We start from the raw sequence: 23,101 nt of genomic DNA on the forward strand, positions 1-23,101 counted from the left end.
TTACCTTGTTTGAGGCGATTTATAATCACGTTTTCCAGTAGGCAGGAGATTAACTACATGTATGGAATTTTGATATCTCAGGCAAAATATTTGTCGCCATCTCCAGACATGATACACTGCAACACTTCTTAACTGATTCAATGATCGCTCCCAAGTGACAGAAATATTTTAATTTGTGACAGCTTTTTCAAATGCGATGTCAGAAATGAAAAGAGATAGTTAATAATGCCCAACTAAAAGGTCCATTTACTTTATAAAACAAATCAAAATGTAGCTAAAAACCAAACAGGAATATCATTTAGCAACACTCACTCAACAAATAGTCTATGGAGGACGTTTTGGGCTGTCAAAAGATGAAGAGGACATTGGTCTCATTCTATGGAGATCTTAGCATTGGATATCTTCAACTCTATGTTGGGGATTAAAATAAGGGGTGTGGAGCCAAGAAATATCTTCATTGTAGGACTCATTACAGAAAGAGTATTTCATGCAATACCTTAGGGTAATTACAGGATCTAGTTGCCTGGTTATGTAGAGATTACAAAACGAGTGGGTGTTGAATATGGAAAATATTCCAATGATATATTTTTAACGTTTTATTTATTAGAACGTTTTCGCTCGTGAATAAATCAAAAAGTTTAAAAACATAAGAGTTGGAATATTTTCCATATTCAACATCCACGAGTTTAATGATCTATTTATTACACACAGGACGGGAAAACAGTGTGATCCATGTTGACAAATCAAGCCGACGATGCCAGATGTGAACAATACGAAAGGGAGATAACTCTGTCATGACTTTATAGATGAAAATAAAAAAACCTACTAGTCCCCAGGACACCGAAATTAAATTTTAATTATCCACAAACCTAATGTTTGGTTGACATTTTCGGAAAAAAAAATCTTGAATGGAGTTATAATGTTGATATAAAATATCGAGGTGGCAACAGAAAGTTTCGGCATTATCGTTACCTAGTTTGGTACACAGCACTCGTTGGATAACTTTCAACTGGTTACACAACACCTGTTCAAATAACCAAAATTATCTCATGAAGATATTCAGAACAAGTGTGTAATAAGATTAGATATAAAACACTTCTGGCAGCACTCACCATTAAGAACATGGACTTTTATGCTTGTGATGTCCAGGTTACTGCTCCGACAAACGTAGGTGCCAGCATCGTTCATATTGCTGTGCTTCAACTGCAGCACGCTCACTATAGTCTTGGTAGGAAGTGACTGGAATTTTTCTATTGTAATCTTCTGATGAGCATCAGGCGTTATTTTGATGCCATCTTTAAACCAGTCTAAATCCTGGGGAGGGTTCACAGACCCCGTTGCATTGCACACAATATGAATAGGGTCACCTTTTTCAACGAAAGTTGTTCCTGACACAAATATAGCTGAAATATAGAAGGAATGTCAATGAAAAACAGAAGGAGACATATCTTATTGTATGTTTTCTTTTCATGGGAGGGGTGATGGGGTAGCCTAGTGGTTAAGGCGTTTGCTCGTCGCTCAGGAGACCCGGGTTTGATTCCCCACATGGGCACATGTGAAGTGTGAAGCCCATTTCTGGTGTCCCCCCGCCGTGATATTGCAGGAATATTGCTATAAGCGGCGTAAAACCCAACTTACTCACTACTTTTCATAGGAATTGGACAGGGATATTCTCTTGGGAAGGAGAGGTCAAGGACCTGTATGTTTCTGGAGGATTTGGTGACACTGCAACTCAGTGGCTTTGATCAGTGTATAATGCTGACAATTTCATAAATCAAAGGTTGCCATGATATAATGCAGGGATTTGAGTAAAAGGCACTTTCATTTAACCAATTACTAGTTATTTTTTATTTCAGCAGTTCTGTGGTATTTTATACCAATATGAGTAACTGATGATGTGTGATCTAGCCCCCAGTCCCTGGCAGGGATTATTAGATATGTCTGAACTAGCCCCTATTACCTTGCAGGGGTTATTGGAGATGTCTGAACTAGCCCCCAGTCCCTGGCAGGGATTATTAGATATGTCTGAACTAGCCCCTATTACCTTGCAGGGGTTATTTGAGATGCCTGAACTAGCCATTAGTACATTGCATGGGTTATTAGTGATGTCTGATTTAGCTTCAAGTGACTGGAAGGGGCTTGTTGGAGATGTCTGAACTAGCCCCCAATACCTGGTAAGTGTTATTGGAGATGTCTGAACTAGACCCCAGTACCTGGGAGGGGTTATTGGACATGTCTGAACTAGACCCCAGTACCTGGGAAGTGTTATTGGAAATGTCTGAACTAGACCCCAATACCAGGGAAGTGTTATTGGACATGTCTGAACTAGACCCCAGTACCTGGGAAGTGTTATTGGAGATGTCTGAACTACACCCCAGTACCTGGGAAGTGTTATAGGAGATGTCTGAACTAGACCCCAGTACCTGGGAAGGGTTATTGGAGATGTCTGAACTAGACCCCAGTACCCGAGAGGGGTTATTGGACATGTCTGAACTAGACCCTAGTACCTGTGAGTGATTATTGGAGATGTCTGAACTAGACCCCAATACCAGTACCTGAACTAGACCCCAGTACCCGAGAGGGTTATTGGACATGTCTGAACTAGACCCTAGTACCTGTGATGTGTTATTGGAGATGTCTGAACTAGACCCCAATACCAGGGAAGTGTTATTGGAGATGTTTGAACTAGACCCCAGTACCTGAAGGGTTATTGGAGATGTCTAGACCCCAGTACCTGGGAAGTGTTATTGGAGATGTCTGAACTAGACCCCAGTACTGGGAAGTGTTATTGGAGATGTTTGAACTAGACCCCAGTACCTGGGAAGTGTTATTGTCTGAACTAGACCCCAGTACCTGGGAAGTGTTATTGGAGATGTCTGAACTAGACCCCAGTACCCGAGAGGGGTTATTGGACATGTCTGAACTAGACCCTAGTACCTGTGAGTGATTATTGGAGATGTCTGAACTAGACCCCAGTACCTGGGAAGTGTTATTGGAGATGTCTGAACTAGACCCCAGTACCTGGGAGTGTTATTGGACATGTCTATTGGAGATGTCTGAACTAGACCCCAGTACCTGGGAAGTGTTATTGGAGATGTCTGAACTAGACCCCAGTACCTGGGAAGTGTTATTGGAGATGTCTGAACTAGACCCCAGTACCTGGGAGGGGTTATTGGAGATGTCTGAACTAGACCCCAGTACCTGAGAGGGGTTATTGGACATGTCTGAACTAGACCCCCAGTACCTGTGAGTGATTATTGGAGATGTTATTGGAGATGTCTGAACTAGACCCCAGTACCTGGGAGGGTTATTGGAGTGATTATTGGAGATGTCTGAACTAGATCCCAGTACCTGGGAAGTGTCATTGGAGATGTTTGAACTAGACCCCAGTACCTGGAAAGTGTTATTGGAGATGTCTGAACTACACCCCAGTACCTGGGAAGTGTTATAGATGTCTGAACTAGACCCCAGTACCCGAGAGGGGTTATTGGACATGTCTGAACTAGACCCTAGTACCTGTGAGTGATTATTGGAGATGTCTGAACTAGATCCCAGTACCTGGGAAGTGTTATTGGAGATGTCTGAACTAGACCCCAGTACCTGGGAAGTGTTATTGGAGATGTCTGAACTAGACCCCAGTACCTGGGAAGTGTTATAGGAGATGTCTGAACTAGACCCCAGTACCTGGGAGGGGTTATTGGACATGTCTGAACTAGACCCCAGTACCTGGGAAGTGTTATTGGAGATGTCTGAACTAGATCCCCAGTACCTGGGAAGTGTTATAGGAGATGTCTGAACTAGACCCCAGTACCTGGGAGGGGTTATTGGAGATGTCTGAACTAGACTCCTAGTACCTGGGAAGTGTTATTGGAGATGTCTGAACTAGACCCCAGTACCTGGGAGGGTTATTGGAGATGTCTGAACTAGACCCCAGTACCTGGGAAGTGTTATTGGAGATGTCTGAACTAGACCCCAGTACCTGGGAGGGGTTATTGGAGATGTCTGAACTAGACCCCAGTACCTGGGAAGTGTTATTGGAGATGTCTGAACTAGACCCCAGTACCTGGGAGGGGTTATTGGAGATGTCTGAACTAGACTCCAGTACCTGGGAAGTGTTATTGGAGATGTCTGAACTAGACCCCAGTACCTGAGAGGGGTTATTGGACATGTCTGAACTAGACCCCAGTACCTGGGAGGTGTTATTGGAGATGTCTGAACTAGACCCCAGTACCTGGGAAGTGTTATTGGAGATGTCTGAACTAGACCCTAGTACCTGGGAAGTGTTATTGGAGATGTCTGAACTAGACTCCCAGTACCTGGGAAGTGTTATTGGAGATGTTTGAACTAGACTCCCAGTACCTGGGAAGTGTTATTGGAGGTGGTCAAACTAGCTGCCCTACCCCTCCCCCTATAGATAGCTGCACTGGAGATCAGATGGTTAAAATGGCTGCTGCATGTGGCCAGGACAACTCTCAGTTGTAACCTGCCTGGAGATTACCTGAGTGGTTCACTGATCACATTGTCAACCAAAGATGTGGCTACTCTTGTCTAAAGGTTACTTTTGAAAAAGTAAAACCAACTCATGAGAAAAATTAAACTTGGTTTGTAACCAGGGAAACTGATCCCTCCCAAATCTCACCTGGCACTGTAGACTGAGGCTTATCTGTAAAAGATAATAAGATTCATTAGCGAATCAATAAAGAACACATTTTCTGACATGATGAACTTGTGTTTTTTTCAGTCCATCAGTCAATAACAACAATGTATTTGTTCTCATCAAAATTACATTGCAAAAATGTTCTAACAGTATCAATCTCTCATGTTATTTTTTTGGTATTTTATGGTGCAGGAGATAAAACATTTTGATGTTAATATTAATCTTGTAAAACAATTCCAGAAAAACAGTATGAAAATATACAAACAAATGTTCAAATTAAGTCAATTTAACGTGTTTAACACAACATTATATGTTTTTAAACAGTTGAATTAAGGGCAAGATCATCATGCAAAACAAGATTAAAAAGAACTTTTCCTGTATAAAGTATTTTATAATGATCTGATACCTACACTTTCTTTCTTCTATATTCTTCATGTTAAAAGCAGTTTTTGAAGCCATGGCCTTATTTACATCTGATGGGAAAGTTAGAAAAGACACTTGACAGCGTGGTATCATAAAAGGTCCTGCCCATTGATCACAGAAAACATATTAAGCAAATTGGCACCATTAGAGACATTTGGGTGCAAAACTGATGAAAATCTGTTAATGGGGTTTGACCTTATTATCTCTTAATAGACGCTAAGTGGGTTCGGTCTGCACACTGCCCACTAGGAAATGTACCACAAGAGTGCAAATCTACCATTGGTGACGTCCTTGTTGGAAAAACAGAACCTTTGATTTCTCAGGGGCAGAGTTGTCAGATATACTTATAGGATTTTCAGTTCCCTTGTATCAGTAGGTTTGGAAAGTTACAAGTGCGGCAAGAGTTTGTAATTGTCTCTGAATGCTTCCAATTTTCTAACTACTAAAGCAGACAGTCTTAGTGTCAAGGATTTTCTCATAATGGGCAAATGATGTCTTTTCTATCGGATTAGAACAGTGATGTCTTGAAACATAAACTGTTGATTTCATGATTGAGGGAACGTCGTTTCTTATTTGAAACCCGTCTTGATCTGATTGGTTGTCTGTCTGCGTACATATTGGTAGATTAGAAGTATCAAATCATATCTTGTTCTTCATTTGAATTTAATAGTACTGGAGATCTATATTAATATTAATTTTATAAGTCATCTATGTAACAAGATATTTTGGTGTGTCTTCTTTTGAGAGCAGAATGATGCTTTTTAACATTCGACTTGGTGTTGTAAAAATGAGAAACAATGAGAGATTTGTAAGAAATAGAAGGAAGAAAGTATTCAACATTCATGCCGGATCCATAAAAGACATTAATTTTCAAAGGCAAAAAATATGTATTAGACTCAAGATGTTAAAACAGATTGTGCTTGATGTACATCGAGGAATGATGGTGATTGGTTTCTGTGGAATGGATGTTTTATTTCAGACTAACGGTACACATAAATTTCATTTGAAGACACATTTTTCTAGACATTAGTAATCCGTTAATTAGATTTTGGTACCATTTTATTTGATTGCTGTTTCACATAGGTTTTGTTTTACTCAAAATGTTATTCACTGGAATGACAGAAAAGTCTTCTTTGGTAACAAAATTGATTATGCATGATCTGTCCGTTAAGGGCTGTGAAGAGCAGGATTATTTTCAAAATAGAAAAACATTTTAAAGGACAGGAACATGTATATATGTTATCTGCATAGTCCTCACTCCTTGAAGGCTTAAAATGGTGGGGAGGTAGCCTAGTGGTTAAAGTGTTAATTAAACCTGGGTTCAGATCTCCATGTGTGATACCCATTTCTGATGCCCCTCCACCATGATATTTCTGGAATATATATGTTAAACATATGTCTGGAACTAGACACTGGCTATATTAATATTTTCATTGACATTCTCTATGATCAATAAGAACAAATGATTGTATAGATCTATTATGTAAACTTGAATCTTACAATAGTAAATGAAACTAGAATTATATGGCAATATCGATTTTCAATTGGAAACATATCTTGAATTATATATTTGTTACTACATGCTGCACAATGTTTACCAGGTACTATTTACCCAATGTGAATATAGATATGCGTTATTATATGTAAAGCTGATTACAGTGCAAAGTTTACAGAAGTCATGTAAGTCTTTAGTTGGTTATTTCCATACACAAAGCACACATCATGCTAACCACACAAAAGCAGTCAAAAAGACAATCAAAACATTGCCATGTTGCACTCACATTGAATAAAGGAATTCGACAGTACAACACGTTTGTGCAGGAGGTTGTAAAACATGGGAGCGCGTGGGAGGGATGCATACATTGGCACAGTCAGAATGACTACATCTGCCTATGTCCAATATTACTTACTTTTGATGGCTTGATTATTTAAGTAAGCATGTTGATTATAATACCATATTCTATGGGTTGACATGGTCTACAACTTTTTACCTCTTTTGTAATTTGTAAGAAAGAGTGAGCAAGGGCGAAAAAAGCTGTCAGATTAAGTTGCCACCCCAAGTTGCATCTCTATAAATTCTGCCACTGTGGCTCCATCCATGTAATCTGCCAAGGTGGCTCCATCCGTTTAGTCTGCCGAAGTGGCTCCATCCATGTAGTCTGCCAAGGTGACTTCATCCATGTAGTCTGCCAAGGTGGCTCCATCCATGTAGTCTGCCACTGTGGCTCCATCCATGTAGTCTGCCGAAGTGGCTTCATCCATGTAGTCTTCCAAAGTGGCTCCATCCATGTAGTCTGCCAAAGTGGCTCCATCCATGTAGTCTTCCAAAGTGGCTTCATCCATGTAGTCTGCCAAGGTGGCTCCATCCATGTAGTCTGCCAAAGTGGCTCCATCCATGTAGTCTTCCAAAGTGGCTTCATCCATGTAGTCTGCCAAGGTGACTCCATCCATGTAGTCTGCCAAGGTGGCTCCTCCCATGTGCTCGACCACTGTGGCTTCATCCATGTGCTTGACCACTGTGCCTCCATCCATGTAGTCAGCCAAGGTGACTCCATCCATATCGTCTGCTACTCTGACTCCATTCCATATAGCCTGCCAAGGTGACTCCACCCGTGTGGTTGACCATAGTGGTTCCATCCATGTAATCTGCCAAGGTGGCTCTATCCACATATTCTGTCAAGGTGGCTCTATCTATGTAGTCTTCCGAGGTTGCTCCATCCGTATAGTCTGCCACTGTGGCCACATCAATGCTCAACCACTGTCACTTAGTCTTCCAAGGTGGATCCATCCATGCAGTTTTCCAAGCTGGCTCCATCCATATATTCTGTCAAGGTGGCTATATCCATATAGTCTACCACTTATACTTACCCGTGAAGGTCCGGGTTAGAATATTGGTCTTCAGTAACCCATGCTTGTCGACTAACGGGATCGGGTGGTCAGACTTCGCTGACTTGGTTGACACGTCATCGGTTCCCAATTGCACAGATGGATGCTCATGTTGTTGATCACTGGATTGTCTGGTCCAGACTCGATTATTTACAGACCGCTGCTATATAGCTGTAATATTGCTGAGTGCAGCATAAAACTAAACTCACTCACTCACTCCCCACCCACCCTTATATTGGCTAAGGGGCTCCATCCATGTAATCTGCAACTGTTGTTTCATCCATGTAGTCTGCCAAGGTGCTTGTCACCTATATATTCTGCCATGGTGGCTCCTATACATGTTGTCTGCCAATATGTCCCCATCAGTGGAATCTGCCAAGATCACCCCATCCATAAAGACTGAAATATTGCCTGACAGTCACTGTTCACCCACCCAGACTTATTCCAGCTATTGAAAATTTCAATAAAACTATTCCCACTGTAAGGTAAGGAGTTTAGAGTAGGAAGGTCCTTTGAGATTACTGAGGATAAAACTAATCAATCAAATGATGCCAAAATATGTTTAACAAAAAAAAACCCACATACTCATAAATTCAATATTTCTTATTTGATAAGTTGCTCATGTTGTCTATTTATCTAACATGATTATGATTGTGTAAACAGTGATATGTTATTGGACATAGGCATACGCAGGGTCTAATATCAAGTGAGAACTTTCACAGTAAGTGTGCAGATAACAAGTGCTTCAACCATCAATATCATACCGAGATCATCCTCTGTAAACAAGGGTATTACAGTCATGCCTCTTACTAACCCCTTATATGACATTATCAACACAGTTCTCACTTTTGCAAAGAATGTAACCAATGAATTTTTTCAATTTATGAAATTTAAAGAATGCTTGTGTATAAAATGATAATCATTATTATTTATTTTAAAGAGAAACAGCAAAATGTTCAACTTAAAAAATTGATGTGTTTGAATGTCGGGAGTTATTCTGGCAGTTTTTCCCTGTGCACAGAGGATGATGCTGCTTTTGTGTGTTTAAACAGACATGATACATACTTCAAACATTTTCGTTACTTTACACATATTTTCCTAGGCTATTCATTATATTGAATTGTTATTTTTCAATTACTGTATTGAAATTATGTTACTGGATCAAAATTATATGTGAAATACACAAGTTATCAGTCAGCAGAGAAACGTAAGGAAAATAACTCTTAAATTACACATGAATGAACAGAAACATTAAAACAGTTTGAACAAAGGTACTGAAAATATACTACATCGTATGCATATATATATATATATCTTCAGCAAAGTGTACATTCTATTTGTACAACTGGAATTGTGACTATAGCTTCTGAATACATAAATAGTATTTGTGGCAAAAGTCTTGCAGTAAGTCATTGCTAATGGATGTGCTTAGTGTGTCACACAAAGCCCTTTTTGTGGGAAGGGCAAGTAAGAAAGGTTGCATAATATATTACAATGAAACATTTAGAACTTAGATGTTAATAACATTGATAGAGACCCTACTGAAATGTCTAATTTTTTTGTCTTGATAAAACAATGTTGAAATCCTGAAAAATGTCATGAGATTGTTCAAATATTTTTCTTCCTGAAAGACTTTTGCCATACATCTAGAGTATTGATAGACTAGTGTGATTATTGAACAGTGAAAAACTGACAGTCCATGCTGCAAGAGAGTGGTGGTATGTTTCAGCAGGCTGAGCATGGAAGTTAGAGGTCAAGGTCAAAAGGGACAACATGAACAGCAGCAGCAATCAGGGGAGATAACTGGGTAATAGAGAAAAAAGGGGAGATAACAACTATACCTCTACCATTCTTGAAGTACTCAGAGTTTACCCTCTGTGGATTGGTCGAAGCTAGCAAGCAAAATAAAATTCAAAATTATGTGCTAATGTTTATCACATTGTGTTCTTACTCATCTTATGGTGGCTACTATGTCAGGAGTCTGTTTAACCATGTTGTTCTTACGATTGTCGTTGACAATGCCCAAAGACTTACAAAAACCATTGCCCCGATATCCCAAAATGAAATTAAGCTAAGATATTTATCTCTAACATAAGAAGTTTCTGCTACAGACATCAATTATAAATAACATTTTTAATTCAGCATTAACACTTAATATTTTATTACCTACAAGTTTATCTTTGTGGGTATAGATGTGAATGTTTCAAAAGAGAAATAAATATTTATTTTTCTATCTAAGCTTAATGTTTTCCTGCTCAAGCATCGCTGTGTTACACCACAGTACTAAATCATCTATCTGACACTTAGACAGTATGAAGCTTACACTCAGTTGAAATGATGTTCTTCTTTGGTCCGTGGATCACTTCGATGTGGGACTCGTCATTTATCATGGGGATAAGTGGAATGACAAACACCAAGTCTGATCTCAACTCAATCTCTCTCTTAACACAACATTAAAGTATTTTTGGAAAAAGTGCTAGAGTTATTACTTCCATAGGGTTGGATGTCATTTCAAGTTGTGAGTGTGATGGGGTTTGGTTGGTTTGCTATGCCAGTAAATGTGATGGTTATTTTGCTTAGATGGTGTGTGGAATTGTGACTGGCATTTGGCTTGGGTCTTGTGGGAAGTTGGGATTGTCATTTGGTTGTGGTGGTGTGGTCTCATTTATGTTGGGTGGTTATTCTAGTTGTGAGTCTTTGGTCTTGAATAGTGTGTGGAGATGTGAGTCTTTGGGCTGGGATGGTTGGTGTGAGTCTTTGGTCTGGAATAGGTGTGAGTCTTTGGTCTTGAATAGTGTGTTGGGAGATGTGAGTCTTTGAGCTGGGATGGTGTGTGGAGATGTGAGTCTTTGGGCTGGAATAGTGTATGGAGATGTGAGTCTTTGGGCTGGGATGGTGTGTGGAGATGTGAGTCTTTGGGCTGGAATAGTGTGTGGAGATGTGAGTCTTTGGGCTGGGATGGTGTGTGGAGGTGTGAGTCTTTGGTCTTGAATAGTGTGTGGAGATGTGAGTCTTTGAGCTGGGATGGTGTGTGGAGATGTGAGTATTTGGGCTGGGATGGTGTATGGAGATGTGAGTCTTTGGGCTGGAATAGGGTATGGAGATGTGAGTCTTTGGGCTGGGATGGTGTGTGGAGATGTGAGCCTTTGGTCTTGAATAGTGTGTGGAGATGTGAGTCTTTGAGCTGGGATGGTGTGTGGAGATGTGAGTGGGCTGGGATGGTGTGTGGATGTGAGAGTCTTTGGGCTGGGATGTATGTGGAGATGTGTTTGTCTCTTGAGTGTGGAGGATTGGGGCTGGATGGTGATGAGTCTTGGGCTGGGATTGTGAGTGTGAGTCTTGCGAGTCTTTGGGCTGGCATGGTGTGTGGAGATGTGAGCTTTAGGGATGGGATGTATGTGGAGATGTGAGTCTTTGGGCTGGGATGTATGTGGAGATGTGAGTCTTTTGGCTGGGATGTATGTGGAGATGTGAGTCTTTGGGCTGGGATGTATGTGGAAATGTGAGTCTTTGGGCTGGGATGTATGTGGAGATGTGAGTCTTTGGGCTGGGATGTGTGTGGAGGTGTGAGTCTTTGGGCTGGGATGTATGTGGAGATGTGAGTCTTTGGGCTGGGATGTGTGTGGAGGTGTGAGTCTTTGGACTGGGATGGTGTGGTGTGAGTTGTAATCCTTCCGCATGTATTTGGGAGGCCAGGATGGTGGGATGGAGGTGTGTCTTTGGGCTATTTGGGCCAGTGATGGTGTGTGGAGGTGTGAGTATTTGGGCCGGGATGGTGTGTGGAGTTGTAAGTATTTGGGCCAGGATGGTGGATGGAGCTGTAAGTATTTGGGCCAGGATGGTGTGTGGAGCTGTAAGTATTTGGGCCAGGATGGTGTGTGAATTTTGATTGTAATTAGGCTGGAGAGTTGTGTGGACCTGGGAGTGGAATTGTGACTGACAAAAGTAAAACTGATATGGTGGGTGTACCATCAATATCATACAGTCCCCTGGGTTTGAAACAATGCATCACTAGCTGTTCTCAGATTGCCATTTACGTATCAGCTTGTATCCAGACTTTATCCCGTTTTATGAAAACTGATTACCAGAGCTCTTTCATCAGAAAGACACTTAAGATTAAGTCAAAGTAGGTAGCTGTTGATGAAGTGATTGTGGCAACACCCAAGTCATAGACCATCACAAGATTTTCTTAATAGAGGAATACCAGACACTATGGTGTCCTACATGTCGATATGGTAACAAAACCTTTGCTTCAAGTTGATGTATCATTCTGTACCCAGGGTACATTTTGATGGTAAACCGACCAAGATTGACTGAACTAAAGTGCCTATTATAGAGGTGTCTTTAAAGTCAGCAGTCAGGAGAACACCCTCTGATATATGACTTGTCCACACTTCAGAATAATCACTTCAACCTCCTTAAGCACAATATCCCATACATGAGTACATACCAAATATTACCTTCTATAAGCCAAATTTCGAGGACCCAAAAAATATGTCTGTAGATGTTACTGTAAACTAGCAGTCCATGGAAAACAAGGCGGTAATAAGCAAGCCAGTTTGTTGACATGTTATCGTCTAACTACAATATGTATGATATTTAGCCAAACAAAATATATTATCCATTTTCTGTCAACTACACTTCATTTCGATGCCTGAGTAGACGCAATATGATTGTGAATTCTTTGAATAACGTGGGCCAAAGTTATTATTATTGGTAACCGCCAGTTGTCTGTGGTCTGTCTTTGCCCCGATTAGGACCCCATCGCGGGGGTCGGCTTATGCACGAAACATACCATTTTGACACTGATTTTAAGGGTCAAGTTTGGGTGTCGGCTTATTTATGGGGTCGGCTTATAGATGGTAATATACGGTAGTTTATCAACCCTCTCTGACAATAAAGATTCAACCCCCTGTAAGGATAGTATCTCAAAACTTTCTGAGGAATATCAAGTATTTACGTGTCACAAACGTCTTTTGAGCATTTTATCACAAAAAAACTGGTAATCTTATCGAAGTTATTGAAGCATATCCTGTTAACCTCTACGAATATCTGATTAAAGGTATTCAGTGTTAAACATTGTAATCATATTTCATTGTCAACTCAAGATCCATAATACATGTATTTGTGACTATATGACGTCAATATATGCAGTCAGCGCTTGCCATTTCCTTGTAGGAAGATGTATTTGAAACAATGTATTTGAAACTATTTGGCACCAATATACACCATCGGCGCTCATCATTTACTTGTAGGAACATGTGTGTCATTATCATATTAGATGCATTTAAAACTATATGACTATCTGACATCCATATACACTGCCAGCGCTTGCCGTTTTTCTCGGGAAGATGTGCGTCACAGTCATATTAGATGTATTTGTGACTTTATGACATCAATGTAATCCGTTGGCGCTTACCATTGATGCAAGACATTATCATTTTATATACATTTGTGATTATGTGACATCTATATGTGCAGCCAGCGCTTGCCATTTTTTCTCAGGAAGATGTGCGACATTTTAATATTACATGAATTTGTGGCTATATTACATCCATATACACAGCCAGCGCTTACCATTTTCTCGTAAGAGGATGTGCAACATTAACATATTACATGACGTCCATATTCACCACCAGCACTTACCGTTTACTCGCAGGAGGATGTGCCAGATTATCTTCTTCCTGCTGCTCACCTGGCACTCATATACCCCAGAATCCTCTGGCACCACATTCTTTATGACCAGGTTCCACTCCCCTTTCTCTTTAAGTTGCTGGAGGGAATATCGTGGATTTCCAACATATACTTGTTCCCCTATCGTCACAGGGTTTGGATCTGATGCCCTTCTCCATATCACCTGAAATGATACAAGTTTCATGTAGTTTGTTTGTTTGGGGTAGAGGCACAGGTGGCACCTAAGGAGCTGAGTTTCGTTATTAGGCACAGTCAATATCTATGATTGTCAATTGACCCTGCTTATGTTTCAAGGTTTGTCGGAACCCATGAAGATCTTGGTTAGAATTGTCGTAAGAGGAGACTAACGGGATCGGGTGGTCAGCTCACTGACTTGGTTGACACATGTTATTGTATCCCAATTGTGTAGATCGTTGCTCATGCTGTTGATCACTAGATTGTCTGGTCCAGACTCGATTATTTACAGTCCTCCGCCATATAGCTGGAATGTTGATGAGTGTGGCGTTAAACAACAAACCAATCAAGGTTTGTTGGCACCATGCCTGTACATGTAGGTTTCACTGTTGTGATGTGCATATAAGACCTGTATCACGTGGACTTCTTCCCACATCAAATTTACAGGCTGTGACATATCTAAAATAGTGTCCAAAGTGAGTCAAACCTATATCACTTACTTGTTTAGTAATAGGCATTTGTGGCCTAAAGGAACAGTCCTCAGACAGATTAAAAATGGGCTTACAGAGTTGCCTCCCTTTGTGGTTCAAGGATCAGCTATATGTTACTCAAAAATGATTATGGCCCATGGATTCACTCAAGTGGTAATCATTTACATGATCAATAACCTGCAGCTCCCCTCGAACAGTTTGCTGAAAAACTGATTATACTGAAATAACTGAGTCCAGTGGCATGAAAATGACAGCTCACCTACCCACTCCTTACTGTTACTGGTATAGTATGATCCATAGGGGTTTCAAGACTTGATTCACATGCAATTATTACGAGACCACATGTCTGTGTTAAAGATGATATGCAATTACATTATCAATTCATGTTGTGTTATCAATTCATGTCATACATCTTCATGTATTTGATACATGTTGTTCTGTGCTATTTTCTTATTGGAGACATTATGCTGCAGAATTGAAGTAATTTTGCCCTTCTTTCGTGTGTACATCTTTCATATTGTCTCATCAGAAGCGTAGCATTATCAATCATAGGAAGGAAGAGTCATTGTTCTGGTGGCAACCCTGAGACATGGAGAAGACATTTTGCTTTCTGAAGTTTCATTGGCATTTGTCTTGCGGTCATGGATTCAGCATCAAAATAATCACCATATGTGGATAAATGAATTAGTTCATATGATTGGCATTTATAAGGCTTTTCATTTATAACATATAGTGAGTTGTTGGATTTAGGACTGTCACTTATCATTGGGAGGAAAGGTGGGAGGGGAGAGGTCTTATTCCTTAGCCAGGTGAAACAGGGGGATGTGTTATCATAGAAGGTATTGCATTGTTATATAACGTTAAAGGATAACTTGATGTGACATTGAATTGTAGTGTCGCAGTAAAGAATATCATTGTGATATTTCATTGTTTGACATTTTATTGCATCACAGTATAACGAACATAATGTGATATTTCATTATGTCACAGTATAGAATGACATTGTGTCACATTTCATTATGTCACAGTATAGAATAACATTCATTATGTCACAGGGGCGGTGGGGTAGCCTAGTGGTTAAAGCGTTTGCTCATCACACCGAAGACACAGGTTTGATTCCCCGCATGGGAACAATGTGTGAAGCCCATTTCTGGTGTCCCCTGCCATGGTATAGCTTGAATATTGCTAAAATTAAAAAGCAGTGTAAAACTAAACTCACTCACTCACTCAATCATGATGTCACAGTGTAGAGAATACCAATTTCATGACATTTTATAAGGTCATAATAGAGAATAAAAGCATGTAACATTTTATTATGTCAGAAGAGAATAGCATCATGTGACATGTGATTATGTCACAGTAGAGATACCATCGTGTGACATTTCATTATGTCACAGAAGAGAATAACATCATGTGACATTTCATTGTGTCACAGAAGAGAATAACATCATGTGACATTTCGTTATGTCACAGTAGAGGATAACATGTGACATTTCATCAGGGAGTTACATTGAGTCCTGTATTTGAGGGTCCCTGGGACTTATACTCTTAATTTTCAGGGGCCCTGGACAACAACATGGGGATCCCAGACACTTAAATATTATTATTAATACTGTTATTGTATTGAGTATCATGATCATCACATTGTTGCAGTAATTATATTGCAAATAATACCATAACCCAGCTAGTAGCAAACTCAGTGATAACTTATTGTCACTTGACTGGAATTTTTACAAAAAGTATGTTTTCTTCTGAGTCTCTGTGGATGCGCTAATATTTTTTGTAGCGTCCATTGTCAGTTTTTATGCGTAAAGGACACAGGAAATTGCGTCCTGTAAATCCCTGTTTCATTGTGTCACAGTAGACAATACCATCATGTGACATTTCATTATGTCACAGTAGATAATAACATCATGTGACATTTCATTGTGTCACAGAAGAGAATAACATGTGACATTTTGTTATGTCACAGTAGAGAATAACATGTGACATTTCATTGTGTCACAGTAGAGAATAACATCATGTGACCTGTGATTATGTCACCATGGAGAATAACCTTGTATGACAAAGTATTGTGACATGTCCTCACTGACACTCACACCAGCTCACATGCAGTATCAATACTTCACTTCCTTCTCACCCGGTGTTTAAAAAACAACCGGAACGAGGTACTCCTCGGTTTATGTTCTTCTGGAATAAAATGATCCAGTCAAGCTTGATATACATCCTGCCTCTCGATGAGATATTGATCAGGTCTAAATTTGACGCCTAGTATTTTCTTAATCGAGGTAACCTTAATTTGTTCCAGTCTTGAGACAAATGCTGAACACCATTATTCTGCAAGTAAATGTGTTGGTGTTTGTCCTGGCTGACTCTACCGATGCCTCACTTCCTTCACTGGTGTTGCAGACACAACACTGACCGTCTGCTTCTCAGCCCTCCTATGTTTTTGCAAAAACCTTTGTTAGGCAAAATGTTTTTGATATATTTTACTTTACATATCTTTCGCTGGCCAAAATGATTTTGTATATTTGAATATGTATGTGTGAATTTGGAATTAACAGATAAATATTGGTATGCAACATTCATTTGGAATTAAGTTAAATCTTACAGTTATGCCTGGTCACTTCCTGCACTGAAAGAAATATATGCCTAAATACATGGTCAAATGTTTCACCTGGATGGACACGAAGTTCAGGAATCTGGACATAAACCCAAGTCTCCATTAAAAATATCTACTTTTAATAGACGCCAGTCAGAAGACCTAATGATGAGTATATTTCTGGAATTTGAAGTCAGGTTTTATTCTAATAAAACAGTAATGACCCTCCCCAAAATGCTTGTCATAGTGAATGAAAACTTATCCCTATTTTAATCGTGAACCTCCCTAACTATTTCTGTTGTCTTTTATGACCCTCCCGAGAAAGGGTCATACTATCTGGTGACCCTGCCCTGATATATAACCCCGTAATAGGAAGATTTCGATTGGTGGTGTACACCGTGAGTGAAAATCTGGGTAAGAATTGGTCTTCAGCGACTCATGCTTGTCGTAAGAGGCGACTAACAGGATCGGTTTTTCATGTTTGCTGACTTGGTTGACACATGTCATTGTATCCCAATTGTGTAGATTGATGCTCATGCTGTTGATCACTGGTTTTTCTTGAGCAGACTCAATTATTTACAGACCACCGCCATATTGCTGGAGTATTGCTGCTTTAAACAACTACCAAACCTACCTTATGGTGATAGAAACATAACCAGGGGTAAAGGCATGAAAAAACAGATGTAAAAACATTACCAAACGGAGGTAAAAACAGAGAGGTTTATTCTCTCTGTGTGAGGCCATATCTTGATACAATGAAGTGCATGTGGTTGGTTATTGTTTAAAATAAGTTATGAATTTCTTTTTGTTGCATTCCAAAGCTGTATGTTTTTAAGTTTCTTTTCTGTCAAGAAGAAGAAGAAAATAGAATGAATAATGTACATATTTTTTTCAAGCTCTGGCTCTGTTGTATTGATCTGTAGCCGGAAAAAATATAAAGTATCGCCTGGCTGTCTGGCATCGGAAGTACCCACTTCGAATCCTCATCTTCAAAGTTATCTCTTTGTAAAACTTTAAGTCCATTTCATCTGGACATATGTCACTATCTTAACTCAATAGCCATGACAGGACCGTAACCATGGCGCCTGATGGTTCCGATGAATATGATCATGGTTTCCTTGCAGTCAAGGAAGATGGCCTGCACTGCATCACGTAGATAAAGATGTAGATAACATTGATTTTCTATAGACTTGTGTACCAGCTTGAGTTTCTTACACTTCCATAGTGAAATGGTTGGCCGAGACCTCTATCAGTCATGGTGCCGTGTCATGCCTAACTATATCCTTTTATCATGGATTTCTACTGTAAATGGTCTGGATGTCATATTGTCACATCTTGTCTGGAAGATATCTCTTGCTGTAATGAACTTAATGGAGGGGAGTACTACACCGGCATGACTAGAGCCTGTTTATACATGCTAAACCAGTGTTAGGATAACAGAATGTGATGGTTGTAATCTGAAGGGTAATGAGAGGTTGACCTTATGGTTGAATCATCATAAGTAAGGTACAGTACTCATGTCAAATTGGTTCTTCTTTTAACCTTCTTGACAAACATGGATCTGGTGTTTCAATATGAACAGAGGTTGATTCTGTGAGAATGACTTAATGATTTATCGTTCCCCGCCACAAATCAGAATGCGGGACTACGTATTCAGCAGCGTCCGTCTGTACGTACGTCCTGATTCTTGTTAACGCGATATCTCATGATCTGTTGTACCCAGTGTCTTCACATTTTTGTAAATATTTCTAAAGCAGTTTAGACCTGGCTCCCTTCCCACAGTTCCTCATAGTCAGTTCTGCCTTTGTGACAGTTCGGCAAGTTGTAAAGAAGTGTCAGTTCATTTAATTCCAATGTGTTATTTATCCGTTTTCTGGAATAAGATATGTGGAATGGCAACCAAAACATGTGTTTCAGCTGGATCATGTTCTTAAGATATAATCATAGGTGAAACTCATATAGCTGATCCTGTCATATACTTTAGAGCTATAGCACATCTAAGATAGAGGAGCATGGCCAAATGGTCTTACTTGTTCTTATCAGAACATTATTTGGTTCAGTTAAACCTAGATGGCAAATTCACTGACTCAGAGTTTTACACTTATTCCTGTACTTTCACTGTGGAAACAAGCATAGATTTTACTTGTTATTCTTACTTTAAGAATCACTTGCTTGTTGGTTCAAAAGCTTGCTTTTAGAGGTAACCGTGTAAAGTCCAATGCCTGCTGGTGATATTTTATCATCCTGTGTCTAGTAAACATGGCCTCTGTCAGTTGTAACAAAACAAAGCCCTTTGGCTTTGAATCCCAGGCTGACTATTGATGTAATCCTTGGCTCATCAGCATCATGTGTTCATGGGTTTTGCCATTAATGTATTCAAAGGATTCACCATGTATATTTATTGGTTTTACCACACTATTTATGTTCATGGGTTTCACCACACTATTCATGTTCATGGGTTTCACCACACTATTCATGTTCATGGGTTTCACCACACTATTCATGTTCATGGGTTTCACCACACTATTCATGTTCATGGGTTTCACCACACTATTCATGTTCATGGGTTTCACCACACTATTCATGTTTAACATGGGTTCATGGGTCACCACACTATTCATGTTTCACCACACTATTCATGTTCATGGGTTTCACCACACTATTCATGTTCATGGGTTTCACCACACTATTCATGTTCATGGGTTTCACCACACTATTCATGTTCATGGGTTTCACCACACTATTCATGTTCATGGGTTTCACCACACTATTCATGTTCATGGGTTTCACCACACTATTCATGTTCATGGGTTTCACCACACTATTCATGTTCATGGGTTTCACCACACTATGGGTTTCACCACACTATTCATGTTCATGGGTTTCACCACACTATTCATGTTCATGGGTTTCACCACACTATTCATGTTCATGGGTTTCACCACACTATTCATGTTCATGGGTTTCACCACACTATTCATGTTCATGGGTTTCACCACACTATTCATGTTCATGGGTTTCACCACACTATTCATGTTCATGGGTTTCACCACACTATTCATGTTCATGGGTTTCACCACACTATTTCATGTTCATGTTCATGGGTTTCACCACACTATTCATGTTCATGGGTTTCACCACACTATTCATGTTCATGGTTTCACCACACTTTCACATGGGTTTCACCACACTATTCATGTTCATGGGTTTCACCACACTATTCATGTTCATGGGTTTCACCACACTATTCATGTTCATGGGTTTCACCACACTATTCATGTTCATGGGTTTCACCACACTATTCATGTTCATGGGTTTCACCACACTATTCATGTTCATGGGTTTCACATACCACTTATGTTCATGGGTTTCAATAAGGAATACATGTTTATGGGTTTTACCACACTATAAAAGTTTATTGGTTTCACCACAGTTGTAAACATCCAGATAACTCTGGACTTTCCTCAGCATTGTGCTAACTGGAGTTGTTGACAAGTACCGTAAATCCTCAAACAGACACCAGTGTCTGTTCATTTCAGAGGCATCTTACACCTGGCATCTGTTTAAGACATGCACATAATCCTTTTAATAAAACATGGTTTGATTTTTGCAGGATATCTCGTATAATTTTAGTTTCGCTTTACTGAGTATGAAAAGCAGAATCTCTGTCAAGGCACCTTGGCCCAACATCTACTGGAGGAATGCATGTATTCCTGATCATGAATCCAGCTCTCCAGTTCTCCACCACAGATCAGGTTGGAGTGGACTTGATGCCTACATGAAAGACTCCAGTATCAGACCAGAGAGATAATTTAACTCACATCTTGACTTATTAAACACGCTTGTGGCAGACATTGAAGAGAAACAACACCGAGTCTGGTTACCTGTTTATTTAGATGTGGCTGAGAAAAAAGCCAAAAAATGGTTGTGCGGCATAAATTTTAAAACTGGAGTCTGGATTTTGATTTGAGCCTCTGGCACATGAATTCAATTTTTTCTACTCATCCGAGACCAAAGAATGCCACAAATTGGAATGCTGCTTACAGTAGTGTTAAAGCCAAATCACTCATTCACCACAATTTTAAACTAGTACATATTGGTTCTGAACCATGGTTGTGAGTGAGTGAGTTTAGTTTTATGCCACTTTTAGCAATATTCCAGCAATATCACAGCGTGGGACACCAGAAATGGGCTTTACACATGGGGAATCAAACCCAGGTTGTCGGCTTGATGAGCGAACGCTTTAACCACAAGGCTACCCTTCCGCCGCCTATTGTGAATCTCACCAAAGTGTTAAACGTTTGCAAATTCCATCCATTTTCACTCCAGTGTTTATCCTTTCAGCACTCACTGTTAGATTCAGCTCATTCACTTCATCATTCCTTCACTTGGGGGTACCTCTATCACACCTCCAGCTATGGATACACTGCTCCAAATCCTTCAGAATCATCTTCAGTGAAGAAGTCACACTTTAACACCTCCCATGTGGTATTATAGTCTGTGTTGTATCAGAAATTAAGTTTACATGATGGAATACAGACATGGTGATTGCCTCTGAACATTGATAACGTAATAACCTTGACAAGGTGATGAATTAGGATGGAAACTGGGAGAACCTCACGAGACTTTAATACTGGTAGACAAAGCCAGTCCACTCAGTTAGACATCACTGTGTACCTTATCAACCCAGCTTTATATACCCCTCTAACACGTTATGGCATTTTAAAGTCTTTTACCGGCAAAGTGGATGATTGTGTATGGGAGTGTGTCCTGCGATTGCTTTGGCCATCATTGGCGATTTGATGTCATTACAGGATATTTGATATCATAAAAGACATCGTAAGTGAATTCTTCTGACTAATTTCATAGAGCAGTGTTTTTCATTCAAGTTATTTGTGTGGATGGTGAAAATAAATTGTAGATGTGGCTTCCCAAGTGGGTTGAAGTTGATTTTATTGAAAATAAGCAGGAAAGGTCAAATGTTTATATTAGAGGTTCTTTCATGTCTTATCTCAACCTGTTCCTGATGGTTACTATGAAAGGCTGCGTAGGAAAAGTACATTACAGACTAGATACAGAGGGCTTGAAAGTGCCTTGGATTTTAGAGTTTGTCTTGAAAAGGCCTGAAAATAAGCAGCAAGACTTGAAAAGGAACTTCAGTTAAATGTTAAATTCTTTTTGATATTATTTATATATGAAATATAAATGTGTTTGTGAATGTGAACATGTGCAATAATGTTAAGTGATGACGACATGTTATTTAAACCAAGCAGATTTTTCATGTCTCATTTGCATGATGATTGCTTTAGATGCAAGTCTTCTACCAAATGAGGGGCGGTGGGGTAGCCTAATGGTTAAAGCGTTGGCTCGTCACGCCGAAGACCCGGGTTCGAATCCCCACATGGGTACAATGTGTGAAGCCCATTTCTGGTGTCCCCTGCCGTGATGTTGCTGGAATATTGCTAAAAGCGGAGTAAAACCAAACTCAGTCAGTCAGTCAGTCTACCAAATGTTTATGGCTATGATCTGAGAGTTATTTCCCTTTATATTATGTCTCAGCTCTGAATGTTTACATCTTGTTTGTATCATTTACTTGTCTTGTCTTTCACTGAACGTGACATGAAATTTTGAAGGCTTTGAATCATTAAGACAAATCTGTGGATATGTAAGGTAGCTAGTCATACTTAATGATGACTTAACTGATCCAATATCTGGCAAGGGTATGTCATCAGGACTGTGAAAATGGAGGCCCAGGTGTCAATGGTGACAGATCAGTGAACAGAGTTGTGACTCCTATGATCTTGGTTTTGATTGCACGATGTATTATGATCACAGTTTGTTTATAACATACCCTACCCGTGAAGGTCCGGGCTAGAATGAACCTTCACTAACCCATGCTTGTCGTAATAGGCGACTAACGGGATCGGGTTGTCAGGCTCACTGGCTTGGTTGACACATGTCATTGGTTCCCAATTGCGCAGGTCGGTGCTCTTGCTGTTGATCACTGGAATGTCTGGTCCGGATTCAATTATTTATGGACCGCCGCCATGTAGCTGGAATATTGCTGAGTATGGCGTAAAACTAAACTTACTCACTCACTCGTAACATACCCACTGATGGTTTTCCTCAACAAGGTAAATATCTGACACCTGCATCAGTTCCATCCATTTTGGG

At 39.9% G+C, this 23,101-nt stretch overlaps 1 protein-coding gene across 1 annotated transcript in view; it reads right to left on the bottom strand.

The window, feature by feature from the left end:
- Positions 1–23,101, bottom strand: part of LOC124282507 (zwei Ig domain protein zig-8-like) — a 195,609-nt gene that overhangs the window by 5,176 nt on the left and 167,332 nt on the right. Inside the window, exons 3-6 of the mRNA XM_046718517.1 lie at positions 13,613–13,823; positions 9,808–9,858; positions 4,640–4,663; positions 1,113–1,403 (exon numbers count right to left, since the gene is read on the bottom strand). Coding sequence (XP_046574473.1) covers positions 1,113–1,403; positions 4,640–4,663; positions 9,808–9,858; positions 13,613–13,823 — 577 coding nt within the window. The remainder of the gene's footprint in view (positions 1–1,112; positions 1,404–4,639; positions 4,664–9,807; positions 9,859–13,612; positions 13,824–23,101) is intronic.

Source organism: Haliotis rubra, unplaced genomic scaffold (assembly GCF_003918875.1).
Source record: "Haliotis rubra isolate DU_JTF1 unplaced genomic scaffold, ASM391887v1 Scf3, whole genome shotgun sequence".
NCBI classification, from domain to species: Eukaryota; Metazoa; Mollusca; class Gastropoda; order Lepetellida; family Haliotidae; genus Haliotis; species Haliotis rubra.